Source organism: Furipterus horrens, unplaced genomic scaffold, assembly GCF_987537825.1.
Source record: "Furipterus horrens unplaced genomic scaffold, mFurHor1.1.pri manual_scaffold_2, whole genome shotgun sequence".
Classification (NCBI taxonomy): Eukaryota; Metazoa; Chordata; class Mammalia; order Chiroptera; family Furipteridae; genus Furipterus; species Furipterus horrens.
The window spans coordinates 7,549,410-7,567,916 of NW_028327172.1; the positions used below are offsets into that span (position 1 = coordinate 7,549,410).

The following is an 18,507-nucleotide window of genomic DNA, read 5'->3' on the forward strand; positions in this document are numbered from 1 at the left end:
GACGAGGGACTGCCCTTCCTGACAGCCTCCAGAGGAGCCGGAAAAGTAAGCGTCCCAGCATGAAAGGCTGAGGCAGAGGCAAGTCTGCGTTTCCACGAGGAAGCAGTCCCAGCACCCCCCCACCCCCCCACACCTGCCAAACAAAGCAAGAGCAGCAAGAGCGTCACCCTCTTTCTGAGGCTGGTGGCCGTCACTCACCACCTGCCGCCCTTGCGGAGCAGGGCCTCTCCTGATCTGGCCAGGGTGGGCATGGCTGGGCCTGGATTGTGTGACATGCTCGAGCCATGTGTCTGGGTACAAGGTCATGGGTTGCAACATGAATTGTGGGGATGAGGACGCCAATGGTAACATGGGGGAGGACTGGCTCCAGATACTGTAAATAAATATAGGAATCAAAGTTCAGAAAGGCCAGGTGACCTCTGTGAAGTGTCTACAATGTGGGCAGATACCCGGGAGGTCATTTGGAAGGACACAGCAGGAGAATCAAAGGCAAGATTCTTGACTTCTGGGGGTCTCCAGTCCGAAGGTAGACATCGGAGGAGGGCATGAGGGCATGATCATTCCAGAGGACGGCTGCAGGGCTGTAAGCTGTGGCAGTGGAAGGGCCCCTGGGCTGTCCTAGGGTCTGGGACACAGCATAGGACAGAGCTCAAAGTCTAGTGGGAAGGCAGACAAGCAGACAGCGGTCAGGGCCCAGCATGTAAGACCTGGCAGGGGTGCAGTGTGCTGGGCTGTCCCCTGGGATCTCCCACAGAGGCAGCGAGGCCTCCTGTTCTCTGTTGTCTAACGTCCCAAGTCAAGGCTCTTGACCTTCACTTCCTGGAAAAGGGAGTTCCTGAGCACCTGCACTTGAGTCTGCATTGCTCCCTGGGTTTTCAAGAAATGGCTGAAGGACAAGCTCTCTGAATCGTGATTGCATCGTTCAAAAAAGTACCAAGAACTCATTCAGCATTGCTTTCTTCCATTTTGAAATTCCTCAACTCTTATTTCTCACGTGTTCTCTACTTAACTTCAGGGGGAATTCTAGACATTTAAAATATCCGCCATTCGGTCAAGACACTACTCTACCCATTCTCTCCCAGTCCTCATCTGTGCTGCCAGCCCTGTGGTTTTCCCTCACTGTAACCAGCTTTGCATGAACTATTCTGGACTCTGCTTCTTCACGCACCATCATTTCACACACACATTCCAGCCACCAATTTGTTTTTGATGACCGTGCCATATTCCGTTATGCACCCAGTCCTACATTTTAGCTTCTGTTTCTGCCAGGGACTATGGCCTTGGATAAGCCGTGGCCTTCTATGGAGCTCCCACCTCTGTATCTGTAAAACGTGGTGATTTGGAAACACTTAAAAGTCTTTTCTAAGCCTTCACATCCTGAGTGTCTATGATCTTACCAGCGGTGGAATCCTAAATTGTAACCCCACAGCAACAATCCCTAGAAGGGAGAGACCCAACATCTGCTGAAAACTCCGTATGCAGTCAGAAGGCACTGAGGAGTAGAGAAGTAGGGGAGTGACGCCCATTCCCTCCAGCAAAAACACAGCGTGGGGCCCGGTCTGGTGATCTAGACCCCCTCTGTCCCTGGCCCAGCCTGGGCAGCCAGCCACGGGAGGAAGTGGGGGGTGCTTTCCCTCCCCCACCCTGTAGTTGAGTCACAGCCCTACGAGCCTTCCGCCCCTCCTTGACAAGGCACTTTTTGAGCCTGTGCCCAACCCCTCGAGATGGGCAGAGTGCTGAGTCACGGTGGGCCAGCAGTTTCCACCGCGAGCCCACTGAGCCGGCGTCCTACACACACAATGGGCCAGGCTCCTCTTCTTCTTCTTCTCCTGCCTGTGGCTCCTCCCAGCACGGCTGCGGTCCCAGAAAGCTCGCCAAACTCCCCGCCTCCTCCAAGTCACGAGGAGTGGGGGCCGGAGGGGGAGCAGTTTGGATCCTGGTAAACAAAGGTCCAAAGACCAGGCCCTGGCTTCAAAGGCTCTAGGAGCCAGGAGTTGGCAGTCCTGACACCCTGGTTTCCCAGAAGGTGGGGAATGGCCTAAACCCACAGACACAGACACACACATGAGCCGGCCTCCCCCAGTGACCTTCCACGGCCCAAGCTGTCGCTCAGCTTCTCCGTGAAGTTCTCAGCAGCCGCTGTGTTTAACCAAGCACGGAGCCAATACGGATTCATAAAACCTCCTTTCTTCCAGACTCACCTCATTCCTCTGGGTCCAACTTCACGCTGGCTCTCTCCCCCTGGATGTCCGGGACGCCCTGAAACTCGGCACCTCCGGTCCGAAACCTAGCTGGCCTTCCCCAATGGCCTCCCCCAAACCACATCTCCCCCTGGGCTCCCTGTCTCAATGAATGGCAGCTGCAGCCCAGGCAAGAAAGCTGGGGGCTCCCTTGCCCACCCCCACACTATCCAACTGAAACCGGAAAAGCCGGTGTTCGTGCTGCCTGTCATCCACCAGACCCAAAAAGCAGAGACAGGTACCATCTTGATTGCATGCAGTCCTCCTGAGGCACAAAGGGGGAACTGCTTATGGCCTCCTGGAGTCAAGGTGGGTCCTACCTTCGGTTCCTGAAACAGCAGCTTTTTACATACATTGACGACTAAGCTTCTCAGCTGTGACCTGAAACTACAATTTCCCACCATTTGAGTCCCGCATCACAATCAGCTACCTCAGCCCACCTGTTCTGTCTTCTCCAAGTCTCTCAGATCTGCTTCCTGTCTCCTCTGCTCAATGAGAACTAGGGCTGTTGCCTCCCAACCAGTACCCAGCCCTCTGGCCTGACCTTAATCCATCCTCCACCTTCAATCGGGTGTGCATCTGTTCATTCAAGATACCGAGCACCAAGTGACAAGCACCTTGCCCAATGCTGGGAGCCCAGGATGAAGAAAAATAATGCCTGCTCTCCAGCAGCTTACAGTGTGTACAGTAGCACGGGGAACCATCAGAAAGGGCATTGTAAGGTGTGACTTACACATGAGTCTATATGATAGTTATTCGTCTTCACTGTTTATAAGGGCTACAAATACCATCAACTCAATCTGTCATTTGAATTTGAATTTTGTTTCTGGCATCTTGTCTTACAGCTTTTCATTTTTAAGTTGTCAAAATGGCCAACTGTCCATATATGGCTTTTGACAGCTTCAGAATACTCCCTACCCCCAAATTCTTTTTTTAAAAATATATTTTACTTATTTTTAGAGAGAGGGGAAGGGAAGGTTAAAGAAGGAGAGAAACATCAATGTGCGGTTGCCTCTTGCACACCCCAAACTGGGGACCTGGCCCGCAATCCAAGCATGTGCCCTTCTGGGAATTGAACCAGCAACACTGGTTCGCAGGCCGGCACTCAATCCATTGAGCCACACAAGCCAGGGCTCTACCCCCAAATTCTAAGATCATCTTCTATATATTCTTCCAGTAATTTCATAGGCTTTTTTTTTTTTTTTTTTTTTAAGGCTTGACTCTTTAATCCATTTGAAGTTTTGAATTACAGTAAATCATTTTCTTCCACATGACTATCAATTGTTTCAGCATAATTTGTTGAATCCACTCTTTCTTCCCCAATTCGAAATGCCACTTTAGCATCTACCTAGTCCCATTTCATGAGGGTAGGGCTTTTCACTGCACTGATATGCCAGTACCAACTGATCACAGTACTTTATAGTACTTTTCTTTCTTTAGTATCAAGGAAGCAAATCTACCCTCATAACCTTTCCCCCCCAAATGCTTATCATTTATTCTACACACAAGTCTTGCAAATGAACTTTGGAGTCACGTTGTCAAGTTAAAAAAAAAACCACTGAGTTTTACAGAAACTGCATGGAATTTATAGGTTTATTTTAGAAGAACTGACATCTTTACAAAAAGTGGGGCTGGCTATCTAGAAACCTGGTTTCTCTTCATTGATGCAAGTTTTCTTACCTGTCCCGCAGTAAACATTTAGTTTTCTTCTTAACTTTATTCTTAGGTACTTTGAGCTTTTGTTGCCAATACAAATGAAAGATTGTTCTTTCATTACATTTTCTAACTGGTGCTTATTGTTATAGAGACAAGCTTTGCAACTGATGACTTCGCTGTTCTCTTACCCTAATAATTTTTCTGTTGATTCAGTATAAGGTTTCTGAAAACAGAACCAACAAGGTGGTATCTCCCTAGTTAGAAATCCCGTACTGTCCCCGTGTCCTCCAGGATAAAATGTAACCCCGTTTCATGGCACAGGGCGCTTCCTGACCTGGCCCCTCTACCACCCTCCCAGCATTCTCCAACAGGACTTCACTATCAAAGACAATACACTTTCTTAAGGCCCTGCATTTCCATACCTTGACACCTTTTCATAGGCTGTTCTCTGGACCTGGAATTCCCTCTCCCACTTCACCTTTCCTTGCCTTTTTCTTCAAACTTAGCCCAAGTGTCACTTTCTCAGGGAAGGCTTCCCTGACCTACTATCGCAGGCTGGGTAATACACCCCTGTCTACTCTCCCAGCATCTTTCTGCTTACTTTACTGCAGCTCTAGCCCCACTAAATTTTTCCTGGAAGTAATATATGCTCACTTGGAAATGAATCAAGTGCCGCAATTCCATCAGCAACTTGTTTGATTATTTGAATAAATCCCCTACCCCTTACCCCTTTCTTAAGGTTTGGACGTCAGTCTAGTTTCAGGTTTGTGAGCATCCTGAGAGGGGTCTTGGCTGAGTCTCCCACTCGGGTGTAGAAGGACCTGGCTAAGAATAGTGAAGCTCGAAGCCAGCAGACTGAGGGACAGGAGATCGGGTCTAGCTCCAGTCCTGCCACCCATGAGTTCACACCCAGCCTGGGACAGCTGCAAGCCACACGCAGTGGCCATGACCCAGGGTCCCAGGCGTCTGTCGCACCTAATAGAGGCCACTTCAAAATGGCCACCCAGCATCGGCACCAGATCCAAGTTGCCTTTTTTTTTTCCCTTTTTCCCCCCTAACCTCCTATCTCTGAGTTTTAAGCACCACCAGCGGTTTTTTCAGAAGCCCAGGTGTCTCACTCACGCCCATGGCGCCCTGGGGGAAAGCAGGTTCTGTGCGTCTGTGCGCCCGTGCGCCCGCCCGCCCGGCCATTGTTGCTGAAACCGCAGTGCCCAGGAGCCATATTTGCTTTCTGCAAAAGGCGGCCGGGCTGATCCGAGATGGCCGTGGGCCCCACTCCGCCACGGCCTTTCCCAGCCCGGCCTCGCTCATTCGGCCTCCTAGGGCCCATGTTTCCACGTTCCCAATTTGCAATATCGGGGTGTGGTAACTGGGCTCTACCGCTCTGATTAACAGGCCCTACACCCACGACATCAGAGTGCCGTTAGGGACTTCGGAATCGCCCTGACGCCGTGGGGCCGGGGACAGTTTCCCGTGGGTTCCAAGACCCACGACGCCCCTGGGGTCCGGGATCCGAGCTGGGTCTCCCACCCCTCCCCACTGAGCGCCCTACAGAGCCATCCACCGCCCCAGCCACCCTCCCTCCGCCGCTCTGGCCGCCGCCTCGGGCCCCCCCCTCCCCGAGCGCCCCAGCGGGGCGGGGCGCGGCAAGGCGGGCGGGCGGGCTGGGGGTGTGATTGGTCGGGGCACGTGTGACGCCCGCTCGGGCTATAAAAGCTGGGTGGCTGGACCCTGCGCCACAGCCTTGGCGGAGAGTCGCCGTGGTTTCCTGCTTCAACAGTGCTTGAACGGAACCCGGTGCTCGACCCTCACCCCAGCCAGTCGCCCGGATCCATCCCGCTGCCACCTCTTCATAGCACCCTCTGACCGCCCGAAGGCCACCGCTCCAGCGCCGCGAAGCCGCTTGTCCTCAGCCGCCCATCATGACGTCCACGTCCACCTCGCAGGTGCGCCAGAACTACCACCAGGACTCGGAGGCCGCCATCAACCGCCAGATCAACTTGGAGCTCTACGCTTCCTACGTCTACCTGTCCATGGTAAGGCCGGGCGCGGTCTCCCCCGGTGGCAGGGCGGGGGACGGGTGCAGCCGGTCGGGGGCGGGGCGGAGGTGTGGCTACCGGTTGGGGTCTCCCGTTCCCCTTGCCCACCCCCACCCCCGCCGCGTGCGCCTTTGGGAAAAATGGAGGCTGCTCCAAGTCTCCCAGAATTTGTTATGCGCAAAAATTCTGGCACTTAGCCCTTTTCGCCTGCTTCCCGGGAGGGCGTCCTCATAGGCGAGGGCTGCCTTTTGTGCCGCTTTATTTTATGGAGAGTCCGGTTTCCGGAAATCCCAGGATTGCAACACTTAACCTGTACAATTCTGCAGTTAGGAAGGTGGATTTTTGCATTTCCACCCCTTCCCCTGAGTCCGATCACGTGCCCCTGAGGCCCTCTGTTTGCTCGGCTAACGGAAGAGGTCCAGCTCCCATCCCCCTGAGTATGGCGGAGCCTGCTGGGTAATGGTGTCGAATAGCAACCTCGGGGGCTGGTGGAAAGTGGCTTATCTCCCGTGGGCCGACCACTCCCGCGCAGCGCCTCCACCCCTCTGCTTATCGCTAAGCCTCACTGGAATTGAAGCGTGTCTTAGAGAGCTCCCCCTTCTGTGGACGCGGTCCTAGTGCCTAGATACAGAATTCTTTATCCTTTTTGTGTCTTAAGAATTGTAGCTTTCTAATGGAACTCTCATTTCTTGGATAAAATCCACCAACAGTTACTGGGTAAGGAATTTTTCTCTGTAATCGGTGGGATCAGTCTTCCCAAATCCTAGAGTGGTGCACATTACCCAAGAATAGATATGTTCCAGATGGCTTTGAAAACAGATCTGGATTTCTGTTGACTGCCATTCCATTTCAGGAACTCCTGAATACAGCAAGTGTCTAAAACTAGAATCAGATTTTTGTTTTCTACTGGTAGTTTCATCTACATGAGCGTCACTTACAGTTGCCCCTTTGCCTAGTGGGTTAATTTTAGAAATCCTTCAGTCCGCCTGTAAGCTGACAAGCTCGTGTTGTACGTGGGTTTATCGGCCCTAATGGTGCAGGGTAGATACTCCAGCACCCTGGCCAGTGAAATTTAACACTGGCTCTAAGAACCTGGCACTGGACAGGTCCTGAAGACGGTTCACACTGGAGGCAGTTCCTGTGATACTCTACAGGTTCCTTGTAGTAAACTTTCAAATTTAAGGATCAGGTTTCATTTCTGTATTTTTGACTAGAAACCAATCCAGGAACACAACCTTGCCTCTAACTAACATGTTTGTGTTCCACTTTCAGTCTTACTACTTTGACCGCGACGATGTGGCTTTGAAGAACTTTGCCAAATATTTTCTTCACCAATCTCACGAGGAGAGGGAACATGCTGAGAAACTGATGAAGCTGCAGAACCAACGAGGTGGCCGAATCTTCCTTCAGGACATCAAGGTGAACCAAAGGTCCCAGGGACATCGTGCTACATGGTTTATCTTGCAGTCCTCAGGCGTCAGAAATCACTGACTAGCAGTTTCCCCTTTTAAATGATGAGGCTTTGGCTTTTGTGCTAATTACGCCCATCACCTAAACCAAAATAGGCGAATGGTAATGGACAAGGATGTTAAATTAGTAACTCTTACCAAGGGAGCCTGAGATGTCCATTTTGTCGAAAGGCTACATGTTAGTGCTTGCCGAATTGTCATGGTTTAATTGATAGAAACTATAGGTGCATTGACCTATAACTTCCTCTCCTTCAGAAACCAGACCGTGATGACTGGGAGAACGGGCTGAATGCAATGGAGTGTGCGTTACACTTGGAAAAAAGTGTGAATCAGTCACTACTGGACTTGCACAAACTGGCCACTGAAAAGAACGACCCTCATGTGAGCATTGCCAACCTGGGAGTAAATGGAGGGACTCGTTTTCCTTAGTTGCCTGGGAAAGTTTGCCAATAACTTTCTTCCCCATTCTGTTTTTTTCTAGTTGTGTGACTTCATTGAGACTCACTACCTGGATGAACAGGTGAAATCCATCAAAGAACTGGGTGACCACGTAACCAACTTGCGCAGGTTGGGGGCCCCCGAATCTGGCATGGGAGAGTATCTCTTTGACAAGCACACTCTGGGGGACGGTAAAGACAGCTAAGCCTTAGGCTGCCTTCCCACAGCCACGGGAGTGACTTCCCTGGTCACCAAAGCAGTACGTGCATGTTGGAGTTACCTTTAACCTTTTCTATACCTTGTACCAAATCATCCACTTATGTCCTTCATTTGTACCATTCCTTCAAATAAAGTAATTTGGTACCCAGCTGTTGTCTTTGAATTCTTGGGATGGGCGAGCATACTAATCAAAATGAAACGCTGAAGAGAATTTGTATTTATGAAAATCCTCAGTTTATTAGTCTTTAGTTATACAAAACTCCTAAGTTTGGAAAAGATACCAAGGCTTTGGTGTGTTGAATTAAGACAGGACTTAAGGACTCCTGGTTCTGAATTATATGTTTCCAGGGGTTCATTCTACCTTTTGTTACCTCTATGTACAAAAGGCTGACGTAGTCCTGGAACTAATGGTTGTCGTTACCCTTTGAGCTAACCATTTAATTCAGGCTGTCACAGGAACATACTTCTCAGTGTGGACAGCTCTATGGCTGTGACTGGATGAGTGTCCCGCCGGTGTACACGCAGGAAGGACCAGGCTGGTGAAGTGTCCCCCTTGGGAAATGGGCTAGGGCTGTGCTTCATCCCTGTTGAAAATTGGAGAAAAATTTACATGAATGTGGAAGATACCTTCGTTTCAATACCAAGTTAGCTGCAGTAGGAGAACAAAGGTTGAGACATGAAATACTAAAAATCAGTGACTAGTTTTGGGAGACTGCAGAGCCGGGAATACCCTCTCCCCAACAAGCCACAGGAACAGGTTCCTGCCCAGCCCTAGGAGTCAGACAGATGGTACCCCTTTTAAGTTTGCAGTCAAAGCTGTGTGTTCGGACCACAGAGGTAACTGCTTAAGAATCTAGAAACGGAGTTAAACTTCCCACCCACATGATGGGATGGGGTGGCAATAAAGGGAAATAACTGTTTTGTGACAGCTTGGATTGGTCCCTAGGAAGTGGAGGAGCACATTTAAGTTTTGCTGAGGTCCCCAAAGAAGTAAGATAGCCCAAGGGAGCTGCACGCCCTCACCTTAACCATCTGCCAGTTCCCAGAGGTGTGGCACCCTTTGTAGGAGTTTCAGGGCCAGTGAGTGGTCTTGCGGGGGTGTGCATATACACTTAGCTAAGCCTGGGCAGTGAATTGAGTTTTGGGGCTACAATCTAGAGCCCCTGGTTCTGCCCCATGATTTTGTGTCTGCGTTGCTGTTCAAGGTGAGCTGGATCCAGTGATGACATCTCCCCATCTAAGCCAGACCTGGTAGCCCTTCCTCCAGCATCATTCATTCCTGCCTGCACAACCTCATCTTCCTTCACCTAGGTCCCAGGGACTCCTTCCTGGTGATGCCAGGCTCTTGGGTGAAATGAGCAAAAGATCCCAACACTTACAGCCCCTGCTGAGGTGACCAAGTACATGCCCTAAGCCACTGCTGGGCATAGGTCCAGCGTGCCTGGCAGTGATGGAACCATAAGGAGAATCACGAAAGAAGAAGCTCAGCAAGGGAAGCCGCAGAGGGCAGGGAGGTACCCAAGGACAGGGTGCAGTGATCCTGGTTTGGGTCAAGGACAGACCTGTTTTCCAAGGCCCAATAGGGATCATGATGACCTCCGAGCCTAGTGTGTATGTTGCTTGTTGATTGTGTATGTGGTTCTCTGAGATGACTTCCGGGGGCCTCTGACGTGTCGGTCAGGTTGAACTCAACAGCTTTTCTCTTGATATGACCCAATTCCAGATGCTCCATTGAGGCCCCAGCAAACTTGGGGAGCAATTCAAAGCTCTTCTTGGTGCTGGGGGGCACAGGGCCAGTGCTGTCTGAGACTCTGCGGAGACTTGAGGGTGCTGGCTCTCCTGGTGGGAATACCATAGGGATGAAGCTGAGGGGTGTCTGCGGAGCACTGTGGTAGCCTGACCTCCCATACAGTGCGGCGAACTTCAAGGCATCCTCCCCTTTCATCTTCCAGGCCTTGCTATCTTCCTGGTCCCGAGAGGTCTTTCTGGCCCCCCTGAGGATCTCAGGCTGGCCCTCATGGAGAAGGGCTTCTTTCTTGGGCAGTAGTAGTTTGGTCTTTGAGCTTGTCCTGGGGGGCTGGTGGTCGTGGGACTGCAGCCCCAGGAAGCGGCTGATGATGCCATTATGAGTGCCTTCCTCCTCCTCCTGATGCGGCTGGAACTCCATCTCTTCCTTATGTAGACTGGAAAGAAGCAGGAGACTGAGGCTTGAATAGGAGACACAAAGGACTAAACCTGCCCTTATTTCTTCTCTCCCTCTAGCCCAAGGTCAAGGACACACACTCTTCCTCACAATGCCAGCTTGCCTCTCCTGATCGATCCTGTACCTCCCGATTAATCCCTCCTGGCCTAGCTCACCAAACTATTGTTCTGTGGCTCCCTCTTGCCTACATTAACATTCAGACTCCCTAGCCTGGCATTTAAGGGCTTCCTCTTCATCACCCACATCTTCCCTGTCACTCCCATCACTTCAGCCCATCTGAATTACTGTTTCCCAGGTAGGGGTGGTTAGGTGAAGCCCAGTAGTGATTCTGGGCAAGCCAGGGATTTGTGGTCCCAACTGGGGAGCAGTATCCCCAACGAGAGAAGTCTGGCTTCCTCGGAGCCCAAGGCCTTTCTCTGCAAGAGAATGCCTGCCTGCCCTAAAGTGGGCCTGCCCTTGCCCTTCTCCAGATTCTCCCCATGCTTCAAGGCCCAGCTGCAGGCCCAGCTAGAGGCTACCTCCAAGGTGGCCAAAGGTGACCTCTTGTCTATGTCCTGTCCTTTTCCTGGGCATCCAGTACCTATGTCCAGAGTTTGAGCTCCCTCACCAAACTGTGTTCCTTGGAGGCAAGGCCTGAGCGTTAGTATTTTCTGTTCCTTCCCCTCCTTCAGCTGCTGGAGTACAGACCAAGACCATGTAAAACTCAAAGGCAACCTCCAGAAATGTTTCTGACCTAAGCAAGCCTTCTTTTGATCACTTTTCCAAACCTTGTTCATGCAAACCAGGAAACTCTAGATAATACTAATTACAGCTTAATAGGATATTCAGTTCTTCAAAGAACAAGAAGAGAACAGAGCTTAATATCGTGGAAGAAAACCTTGATGGTATGGACCCCAACATGCACTGAAGTCCTTTCCACTCTCATCCTAGAAAGAGCGCTGTCTGGGGCGGCCCTTCAGCCCACTGTGGCCCAGCAGCGGCTCAAAGGGGATTCTGACCAAATTAGAGAAACGGGACCCACGTGGAGGAAAATTTGGCTGCTGTGGGTGATCTGAGGTCTTGACTCTGTAGCACGAAGTCTACCCAGAAGATACCCATGATGACCCAGCCTCCTGCTGGGCATGCCTGCCACCCCTCCCCCTTTTCAGGAGCACCCCATCCTCCCACCACCACTCCACTCCCCATCCAAGCACCCTGGCTTATCAGAAAATCATTCTGAACCAGGCCCTGACGTCCAGCTGTTCACTGATCACTGACTGCCCTTGAGTGAGTCCCTTCTCTCTCTGGGCCTCTGTTTCCATTTCTGGACATGGGGCTTAGACTGGAGAAGCAGTACAAGGTAAGAGCGAGAGGTGTGGAGGTGAACCAGACGTACCTGGCCCACGTGTACTAATTACGTGATGGTGAGCTGGGCCACTTACTTAACCTCTCTGAGCCTGGAATTAATAATCTGAAAACTGGAGATAACAAACCAAGGTTATTGGGAAGAAAAAAAAATAGTTAAGGTATATAGAGAGCTTAGTACAGTGCCCCGCACTTAGTAAGCACCCAGCATACCTTAACTAGGCTCTTCTCAATTCCCAGGCAGGCCCTTGCACTTGGGGTTGTCTATCCACCCACATGGTACCCTGGCACTGCCCACCTGATATTGAAGGTGGAGCCAAAAAAGGAGGGTCGGCGAGACTGGGCAGAAGCGGCTGTGTAGGGGGGTTGTGGTTCTGGATCATTCCAGTACATGTCCCGCTCCATGGGTGGCAGGTCCTGGTGCATCTCGTCCACAGCCAACAGGGACACCTGGGCGCCCGGGACAGAAGCGGAAGTCCAATAGAAAGATCAGCCCAAGCAGGGCCATGAACTTGCCAGGTGACTTGGAGAGGCCACTTCTGTGTTTCTGGGTCTCAGTTTCCCTACTTGCAAAACGGATTGACACCTTTCTGAAGCCTCAAAAGTTGGGGTGAGAATCCTGTGAGTGAATGGTTGATGGGGTGAAGGAGGGAGGCAATTCACTATCAGGCTTCTGCAGAATTGCAGGGTCTGCCTCCCTGGGTCCAGTTTGGGCCTCTCCCTCCCTAGGTCCTGTCCGGGGAGGGTCCACGGGACAGGCTCCCTCCCATCCCCGTACCTGCAAGCTCCTGTCGACAATCCAGTTGGTCTCAAAGTCATCATCATCCTCACCAAACGGGTTGATGAGCTGCTCTGCCACCTTGGGGGTAGACGAGGCTCTGGAAACCCTCAGGCAGAGCTCCTTGCAGCCTGGCTTCCCACCCTAAAACCTCAGCTCCTGACATTCCCACCCCCTAATGCTCTCCCAGGATGCCCCTCCTGCCTGACCATTGTTTCCAAAGCCACTGTGTCAGGGCTCCAGCCACCCACACGTGTGGACACCCACACACACTGCCTTTCCCTTTGGGACACCAGGCCTGACTTCCCTGAGCCAGTCCCCCAGCCCCCCAAATACCCAGCGCTGTCTTTGAGTTATCTCTCAGCCCAGTCACCACCTTTATCTCCCCTCACTGCATCTTACCTGGAGCGGCACAATTCTGTTCATTCGTTCAGTTACTCATGCATGTTTTCAAACATTCATTTATTCATTATTTTCTAATGCGACAGACTTAATGCTGAGGCTGTGCTGAGCTAAAGGGTAGACCAGGTGGGCAGACTCCTGGGCGCTGGCCTCTGAAGCCTCCTGACCAAGCCCTGAGCTGCAGGGCACTAAGGCGCGGGGGACACCCTGTGAGCCACCGCGGCACCACAGGGGAATTTCAAGCAGCAACGTGCTGTGGTCTGGTTTGATGTGTAGATAACGGGGGGAGGAGTGTGTGGATAGCTATGTATGTGTGAAACGTGGACAGGAGCAAGAGGCGGGGAGTCACTACCACTAAAACATAAAGGAAGAGAGGGAGCATGGCTGGGAAACGAACAGAAAGCTAAATAGATGGACAGAACACTGTTATTCAGAATCCCCGTTAGAAAGAGCACTGGACGTGGTGGGAAGGAATACTTGGATCAGCCAGTTGGGGTGGGGACAAGGACCCCCATACCCCCACCACAGACAACTTGAGTAAAGAGAGGTGGTGTTTCTCTGCTTTCTAAAGGGGGCCAGGGGTAGTTAAACTCAGGGCTTCCGTGTTACTAAGCAGAGGGAACAAACTCAGGACCGCACAGTTGGGGACAGTGAGAAGTTGCCTCCCCAGCAGGGCCTGCCGCTGCCACTCTTATTCCATGCATTCCCCTTCTTCTAGACAAACAAGTGGACACTGTGCTCTTGAGGAGGCATCATGTGGTCTGACAGCTGAGCTGTCCCTGTGTCTCTCATGCCTGCTACACTCCAGGCCCTGGGTGAACCCCGGCCATCAGCCACGGCCCTCACGCAGATCCCGCTCCCCTTTGGGTCTCAGTTTCTTTGTGTGTAAAGAGGTGGCGAGACAGCAGAGTCATGGTCAGGACCCAGTGCACTGCTTTCCACACTGGGGACTCTCCTCTTCTGGCTGGCCATGACCCCTCTGGCCAGGCCCACAGCCCAGGCTTGTCCCCAGCAGCTCACCTTCAGCCAGCCAGCATAGAAGAAGAACTGCAGGAATGTGAAGATGGGGACAACAAGGTCCAACTCGTGGCCAGGGTAGGCCTTGGCAGGGTTCAGAAACTGCCGCCCAATCAGGCAAGCCAGGAAAAAGCTGTATACCGCCACGGTCACCACCTGGGCAAGAAAGGGGGCGGTGGGAATGGGCTGGGTGGGGACCTGGGGTCAGGAAGCTCCCGAGGCTGGGAGGACAAGGCCCTGCCCTGACTTACACACTCATGTGATTTGGGGCCTCTGTGATCTCCTCTGTAAAATGTAATAATCACATGGCCTCCACCAGGCAACACCTGGCAGGAGCCTGGACTCTTTGAACTGCGCACTAGAGAGAACCTGCAAAGTCCAGACCCAATTCCCAGGGTGAGCCTCTTTCTCAGCCTCTAATTGAGTCCTTCCCATCACAGGCTGCTTCCTGGGACCTCCTAGCCTCAGTTCCCTAAAGGGGCAGCTTCATCAGCCTTGTCCTCCTCACCTGCGTGTACACCAGCGGGACACTGATCCAGTCGTAGGCATACAGCTGTCCACACTGTGTACGCAAGGTGTTCATCTCCTGGGGGGCAGGAGGGAGGGCTGGGGTTCTGACCAGCACCTGCTCCCCCAGGCTCTTCCCCAGGTACCAGGGTCTGGTGCTCATGGTCCAGCCCTAGATGTGAGGTCACAGGCAGCTCACTTAACCTCTCTGTGCCTCAGCCTCTTCATCCATCAAAAACGAACCAGGCTCTCAGAGGCCCACTTTGGGGAGGGGATGGGAAGGGACTTTGGGAGGGGCCACACTGCCTCCTGGAACCCAGCTGGAAAAGGTCCTACAGTCCCAAGGCAGGCTCCGGGAAAACCCTCAAGGGCTCAAGGCTTCTCTTTGTTGGAAGTCTTGTTCCCTCTGGGGCACAGCCCCCCCTGCTCAGCAGCAGCCCCATCTGCGTAGGGGGCTCACTGTCAGCAGGCTCTGGAGCAGGACTGGGTCCCGGATTCGACCTCCGGTCCAAGCTTTCATCGACAGGTTGGCAAACCACACCCAGGGCACCCAGAACGTGTTGTGCGGCGAGCTCAGTTTTTCTAAGTGCTTGTGTTCCGCGGGGGTCATGAAGCCTGTGGGGCAGAGAAGCAGTGTTTGGGGGGGACCCACAGAAGGGGTGGCTGGCCAGGCGGCAGGGACCTGCGGGGGCCCAGGGTTCAGGCCCAATTCCCTGCTGAGCCCACAGGGACTTCGAAGGTCCTTTGCCATCCTCTTTCTTTCAAACAATAATTACTGAGCACCCACTCTGTGCTGTTCTGGGCTGAGAACATAAGAGGGGTCTATCTTATTAACTAGGGCCTTGTCAGGGAAGACGAGAGACCCAGGTCACAGATGTAGAAGCTTGGAAACACAGAGAACAGGAGAACAGGATGGGGGAGGGCAGAGCGAGGTAGACCCTAGTTCCTCACCACTTCCAAAGCACCGCCCCCCCTAGTCCCACTCCCCGATCCCCGTCCCCTACCTACCTGCTCTTCCCTTATCCCTCAAGGGTCCTTAGCCTGACCTCAAAGCCCTGTCCTCCTAGGGTAGCTTCCTGGCCTGGCCCCACCTTCAGGCGCCTAACTGCACCTCGCAATTAGGCCCCCAGGTCTCTACCCAAGCCGCTCCTGGTTCCCACCCAGTCCCCAGCCCAGAGCCCTCTGGCTCCGCCCCCCCGCAGCTCCGGCCCCGCCCACCTGCTTTCACCAGGTGCTGGGAGCTGGGGAAGCGCTTGTAGACCGCGGCGCTGACGCTGCGCAGGATGAGCACGCTGCCCAGGTTGGCGTAGCGCATGAGCGTGCGCCGCAGCAGGCGGCCGTGCTCGTCCGTGCCCTCCACAAAACCCGACACGAGGTTCATGAGACGGTCGGGCCACGGCAGGTTCTCGTACTGGTTCCACCAGCGGGTCACGACCAGCGTCACGTAGAAGCCTGGGCAGAAAGGGCGGGGGGGCGGGGGGCGAGGGCCCGGGCTGCGGCCGGAGCCTAGCCAGGGCGACGCCTCGGTTTCTCCATCTTTCTAACGGGAGCGGGCCCAGCCCCATCCCTCCTGGAAGGCGCTCGGGAGGGGAAGGCCATCAAAGCCCCGCATGGAGGCGGGGAGCCTCGAAGAGATTCTCTCTCCCGCACCCCCCTCCCCCATCCCATCCCAGAAGTCCGCCGCCCCTCCCCCCCCGCCCCTTCCTGCCTGCGCAGAGGCTCCGGGGACCATGATGTCAGCGCCGCCCTCAGAAACAGGTCTCGAATGCTCACAGCAGGAGTCCTTCCTAAGGTCTAACGTTAGCCCCTCTGGCTGCAGTCTCCCGATTCCCGGAACTACCGAGAGGCACTGACCTGACACTGCCCCCCACCCCCCGCTAGCTCCTCGTGGTCCTAGCAGCCATGAGAGCCGGACACCGGAAAGAGGAAGCTCACCCAGCACGAAGGAAATGGGGATGAGCTGGATGTAGCTGTCGCAATACAGAGTCAGCTTCTCGAACATCACCTGCTGTTCCTCCGTGAGGGCCATCCTGGGGAAGGGGCGGGGGAGGGGATGGCCGGGTCGCCCCGGTGCCGCCAGGCGGTGGTGGACGCGTGGCGGCGTCTGTGCGGCCCCACAGCCTCCCTGGCCTGGTACGGACCCTTCCAGCTCTGACGGCCTGAGCCGGGCCCCACTCCTTGTCTGGTAGCCCTGAACCGCGGCGGGGTTCCATGGCTGGGGAGGTTCCCCCTGGAGGTGCTCCGTCAGGGGTGGGACGGAAGGTGCCACCAGCTGAAGCGGTCAGCTTTAGGTACCCCTTCCGCCGCGGACCCTGCCAGTCCTGCCATTTTCTGGGGGCCCTTTTAAAGGATCCAAAGGACAGTTGCTGGTTTTTGTGTTTGTGTTTTTTAAGTAGGTTGAAACAAAGGGTGTTTGGCCTTTAAAAAAAATGTATGGTAGGGAGGGGTGAACAGGCAGAGCACAGACGGTTTTTAGGGCCGTGAAACCATTCTTTACACCATCCTAACAATGGCGGATACAAGTCAAACATTTGTACAAACCCATAGAGTGTACAGTGCCAAGGGCAAACCCTCATGTAAACTGTAAAGTGGATTTTGGGTATAATAATGGTGTGTCTGTGCGGGTTCATCTGTTGTAACAATGTACCACTCCGCTGCAGGATGTTGATAGTAGGGGGGGGCTCTGTGTATGTTTGTGTGTCTGGGGGGTGGGGAGCTCTGTGTATGTTTGTGGAGGGGGGAGGTGTGTATGTGGGAACTCTGCACCTTCAGCTCAATTCTGCTGAAAACCTAAAACAGCTTTAAAAAAGAAATCTAAGTTTTTGTAAAAGTACATTAGTGCCTTAGTAACAATCAAAGAAAATCAATGTGCTTTGTGATTAGTATTACCACTATGAACTCAAGAGTTCTTTTGTATTTGATATTTTCAATCTATTCAGCCATTAATGCTTTTTCTATTTAAAATGCTCTCATATATTCTGTGATTATATCTGTCCTATATTTTATTGTTTAAATAAACATTCTTATTGGAAAAACAAACAAGTACTGCCCTGGCTGGTGTGGCTCAGTGGATTGAGCACCGGCCTGCGAACTGAAAGGCGACCGGTTCTATTTCCAGTCAGGGCACATGCCTGGGTTTCCAGGGGCGTGCAAGAGACAGCCAATCAATGTTTTTCTCTCACATTGATGTTTCTCTCCCTCTCCCCCTGCCTTGCCCTCTTTCTAAAAATAAATAAGTAAAATCTTTAAAAGATGGCCACTGGAACTGCAACCATCAAGTCAGAATTCCAGGCGGAATAAAGAGGACCAGCAGAAGAAGGCTCCTGAGCTGATTTGGCCTCTCTTCTCAGCTTTCCAGACACCCCACCCAAGAATTCCAATTTATATCTTGTTAACCAATAGCTGCAAGGGAAGCTGGGAAATCCAAGTTTAAACAAAAAGAAAAGAAAAGAAAAAAAAAGTACTGCCTGGACTTGGGAGCCTGTGTGGAATTCAGGAAAACAGGCTAGCCAAGTAGGACCGGGTGAGGCCTGGCTTCCAGGACCCGCCCTGCGTTGGAGAAATGTGTCTAGTGCATGGGCCCCCTGGATGCCTTGGAGGTCTCCTGGGGGCTCCAAGCCACAATGCACCCCTTCCAAGCCCCACCTCAGCCCCTCTGCCTGTACCTGTAAATGAAGCGGATGGTGTAGTAGCTGAGCAGGAAGATGAGGAACTCGCCATAGAGCAGCTTATAGATGCTGCCTCGCCAGCACAGCAGCAGACGGGAGAAGGAGCCTAAGCGGGCATTAGCTACTTGGCTTGAGTAGGTGACAGTCATGGTCAGGCACTGACTGGGCTGCTACCGGTGGCCTAGGTCCTGGTGGAGAGAGAGGGACACTGATGACGGGCCAGGAAAGATCAGGAGCCTTGGTCAGAGCCTTTCTGGAGCTCATGTGTGACTTTAGCCAGGATCCTGCCCTGCTCTGGACCTCAGCTCTTCCTACAAGACACCGAGACGGGGATGAGGTGGTCTCTAAGACCCTACGAACTCTGACTACCTGGGGGAGGTAGGAAGTGAACCCAGAGGCTGCCCACAACCTTGGCAGGGAAGACATAGATAGGTCTGTGCCCTCAAATTGCATGACAAGGACAATGACAACAGTGCACACACTGGGCTCAGTCCTCTTTTAGCTCCCCAAGCTCCCTCAACCCACCC

The 18,507-nt window shown here is 53.0% G+C and overlaps 2 protein-coding genes across 2 annotated transcripts; one reads left to right on the forward strand and one right to left on the reverse strand.

Annotated features, from left to right (window-relative positions):
• Positions 1-5,622: 5,622 nt before the first annotated feature.
• Positions 5,623-8,209, forward strand: FTH1 (ferritin heavy chain 1). The gene is made up of 4 exons (XM_090260438.1): positions 5,623-5,932; positions 7,208-7,354; positions 7,660-7,785; positions 7,886-8,209. The coding sequence occupies exons 1-4, from the start codon at positions 5,819-5,821 to the stop codon at positions 8,045-8,047; spliced, it is 549 nt and encodes a 182-aa protein (XP_090116564.1). The 5' UTR covers positions 5,623-5,818; the 3' UTR covers positions 8,048-8,209.
• Positions 8,210-8,296: 87 nt separating this feature from the next.
• On the reverse strand, positions 8,297-18,160 carry BEST1 (bestrophin 1). The gene is made up of 10 exons (XM_090260449.1): positions 17,978-18,160; positions 16,248-16,342; positions 15,531-15,764; positions 14,773-14,927; positions 14,314-14,391; positions 13,809-13,961; positions 12,387-12,467; positions 11,907-12,058; positions 9,624-10,244; positions 8,297-8,645 (listed from the first exon to the last, which is right to left on the reverse strand). Exons 1-10 carry the CDS (start codon positions 18,127-18,129, stop codon positions 8,627-8,629), a joined length of 1,740 nt encoding a protein of 579 aa, XP_090116575.1. The 5' UTR covers positions 18,130-18,160; the 3' UTR covers positions 8,297-8,626.
• Positions 18,161-18,507: the final 347 nt, after the last annotated feature.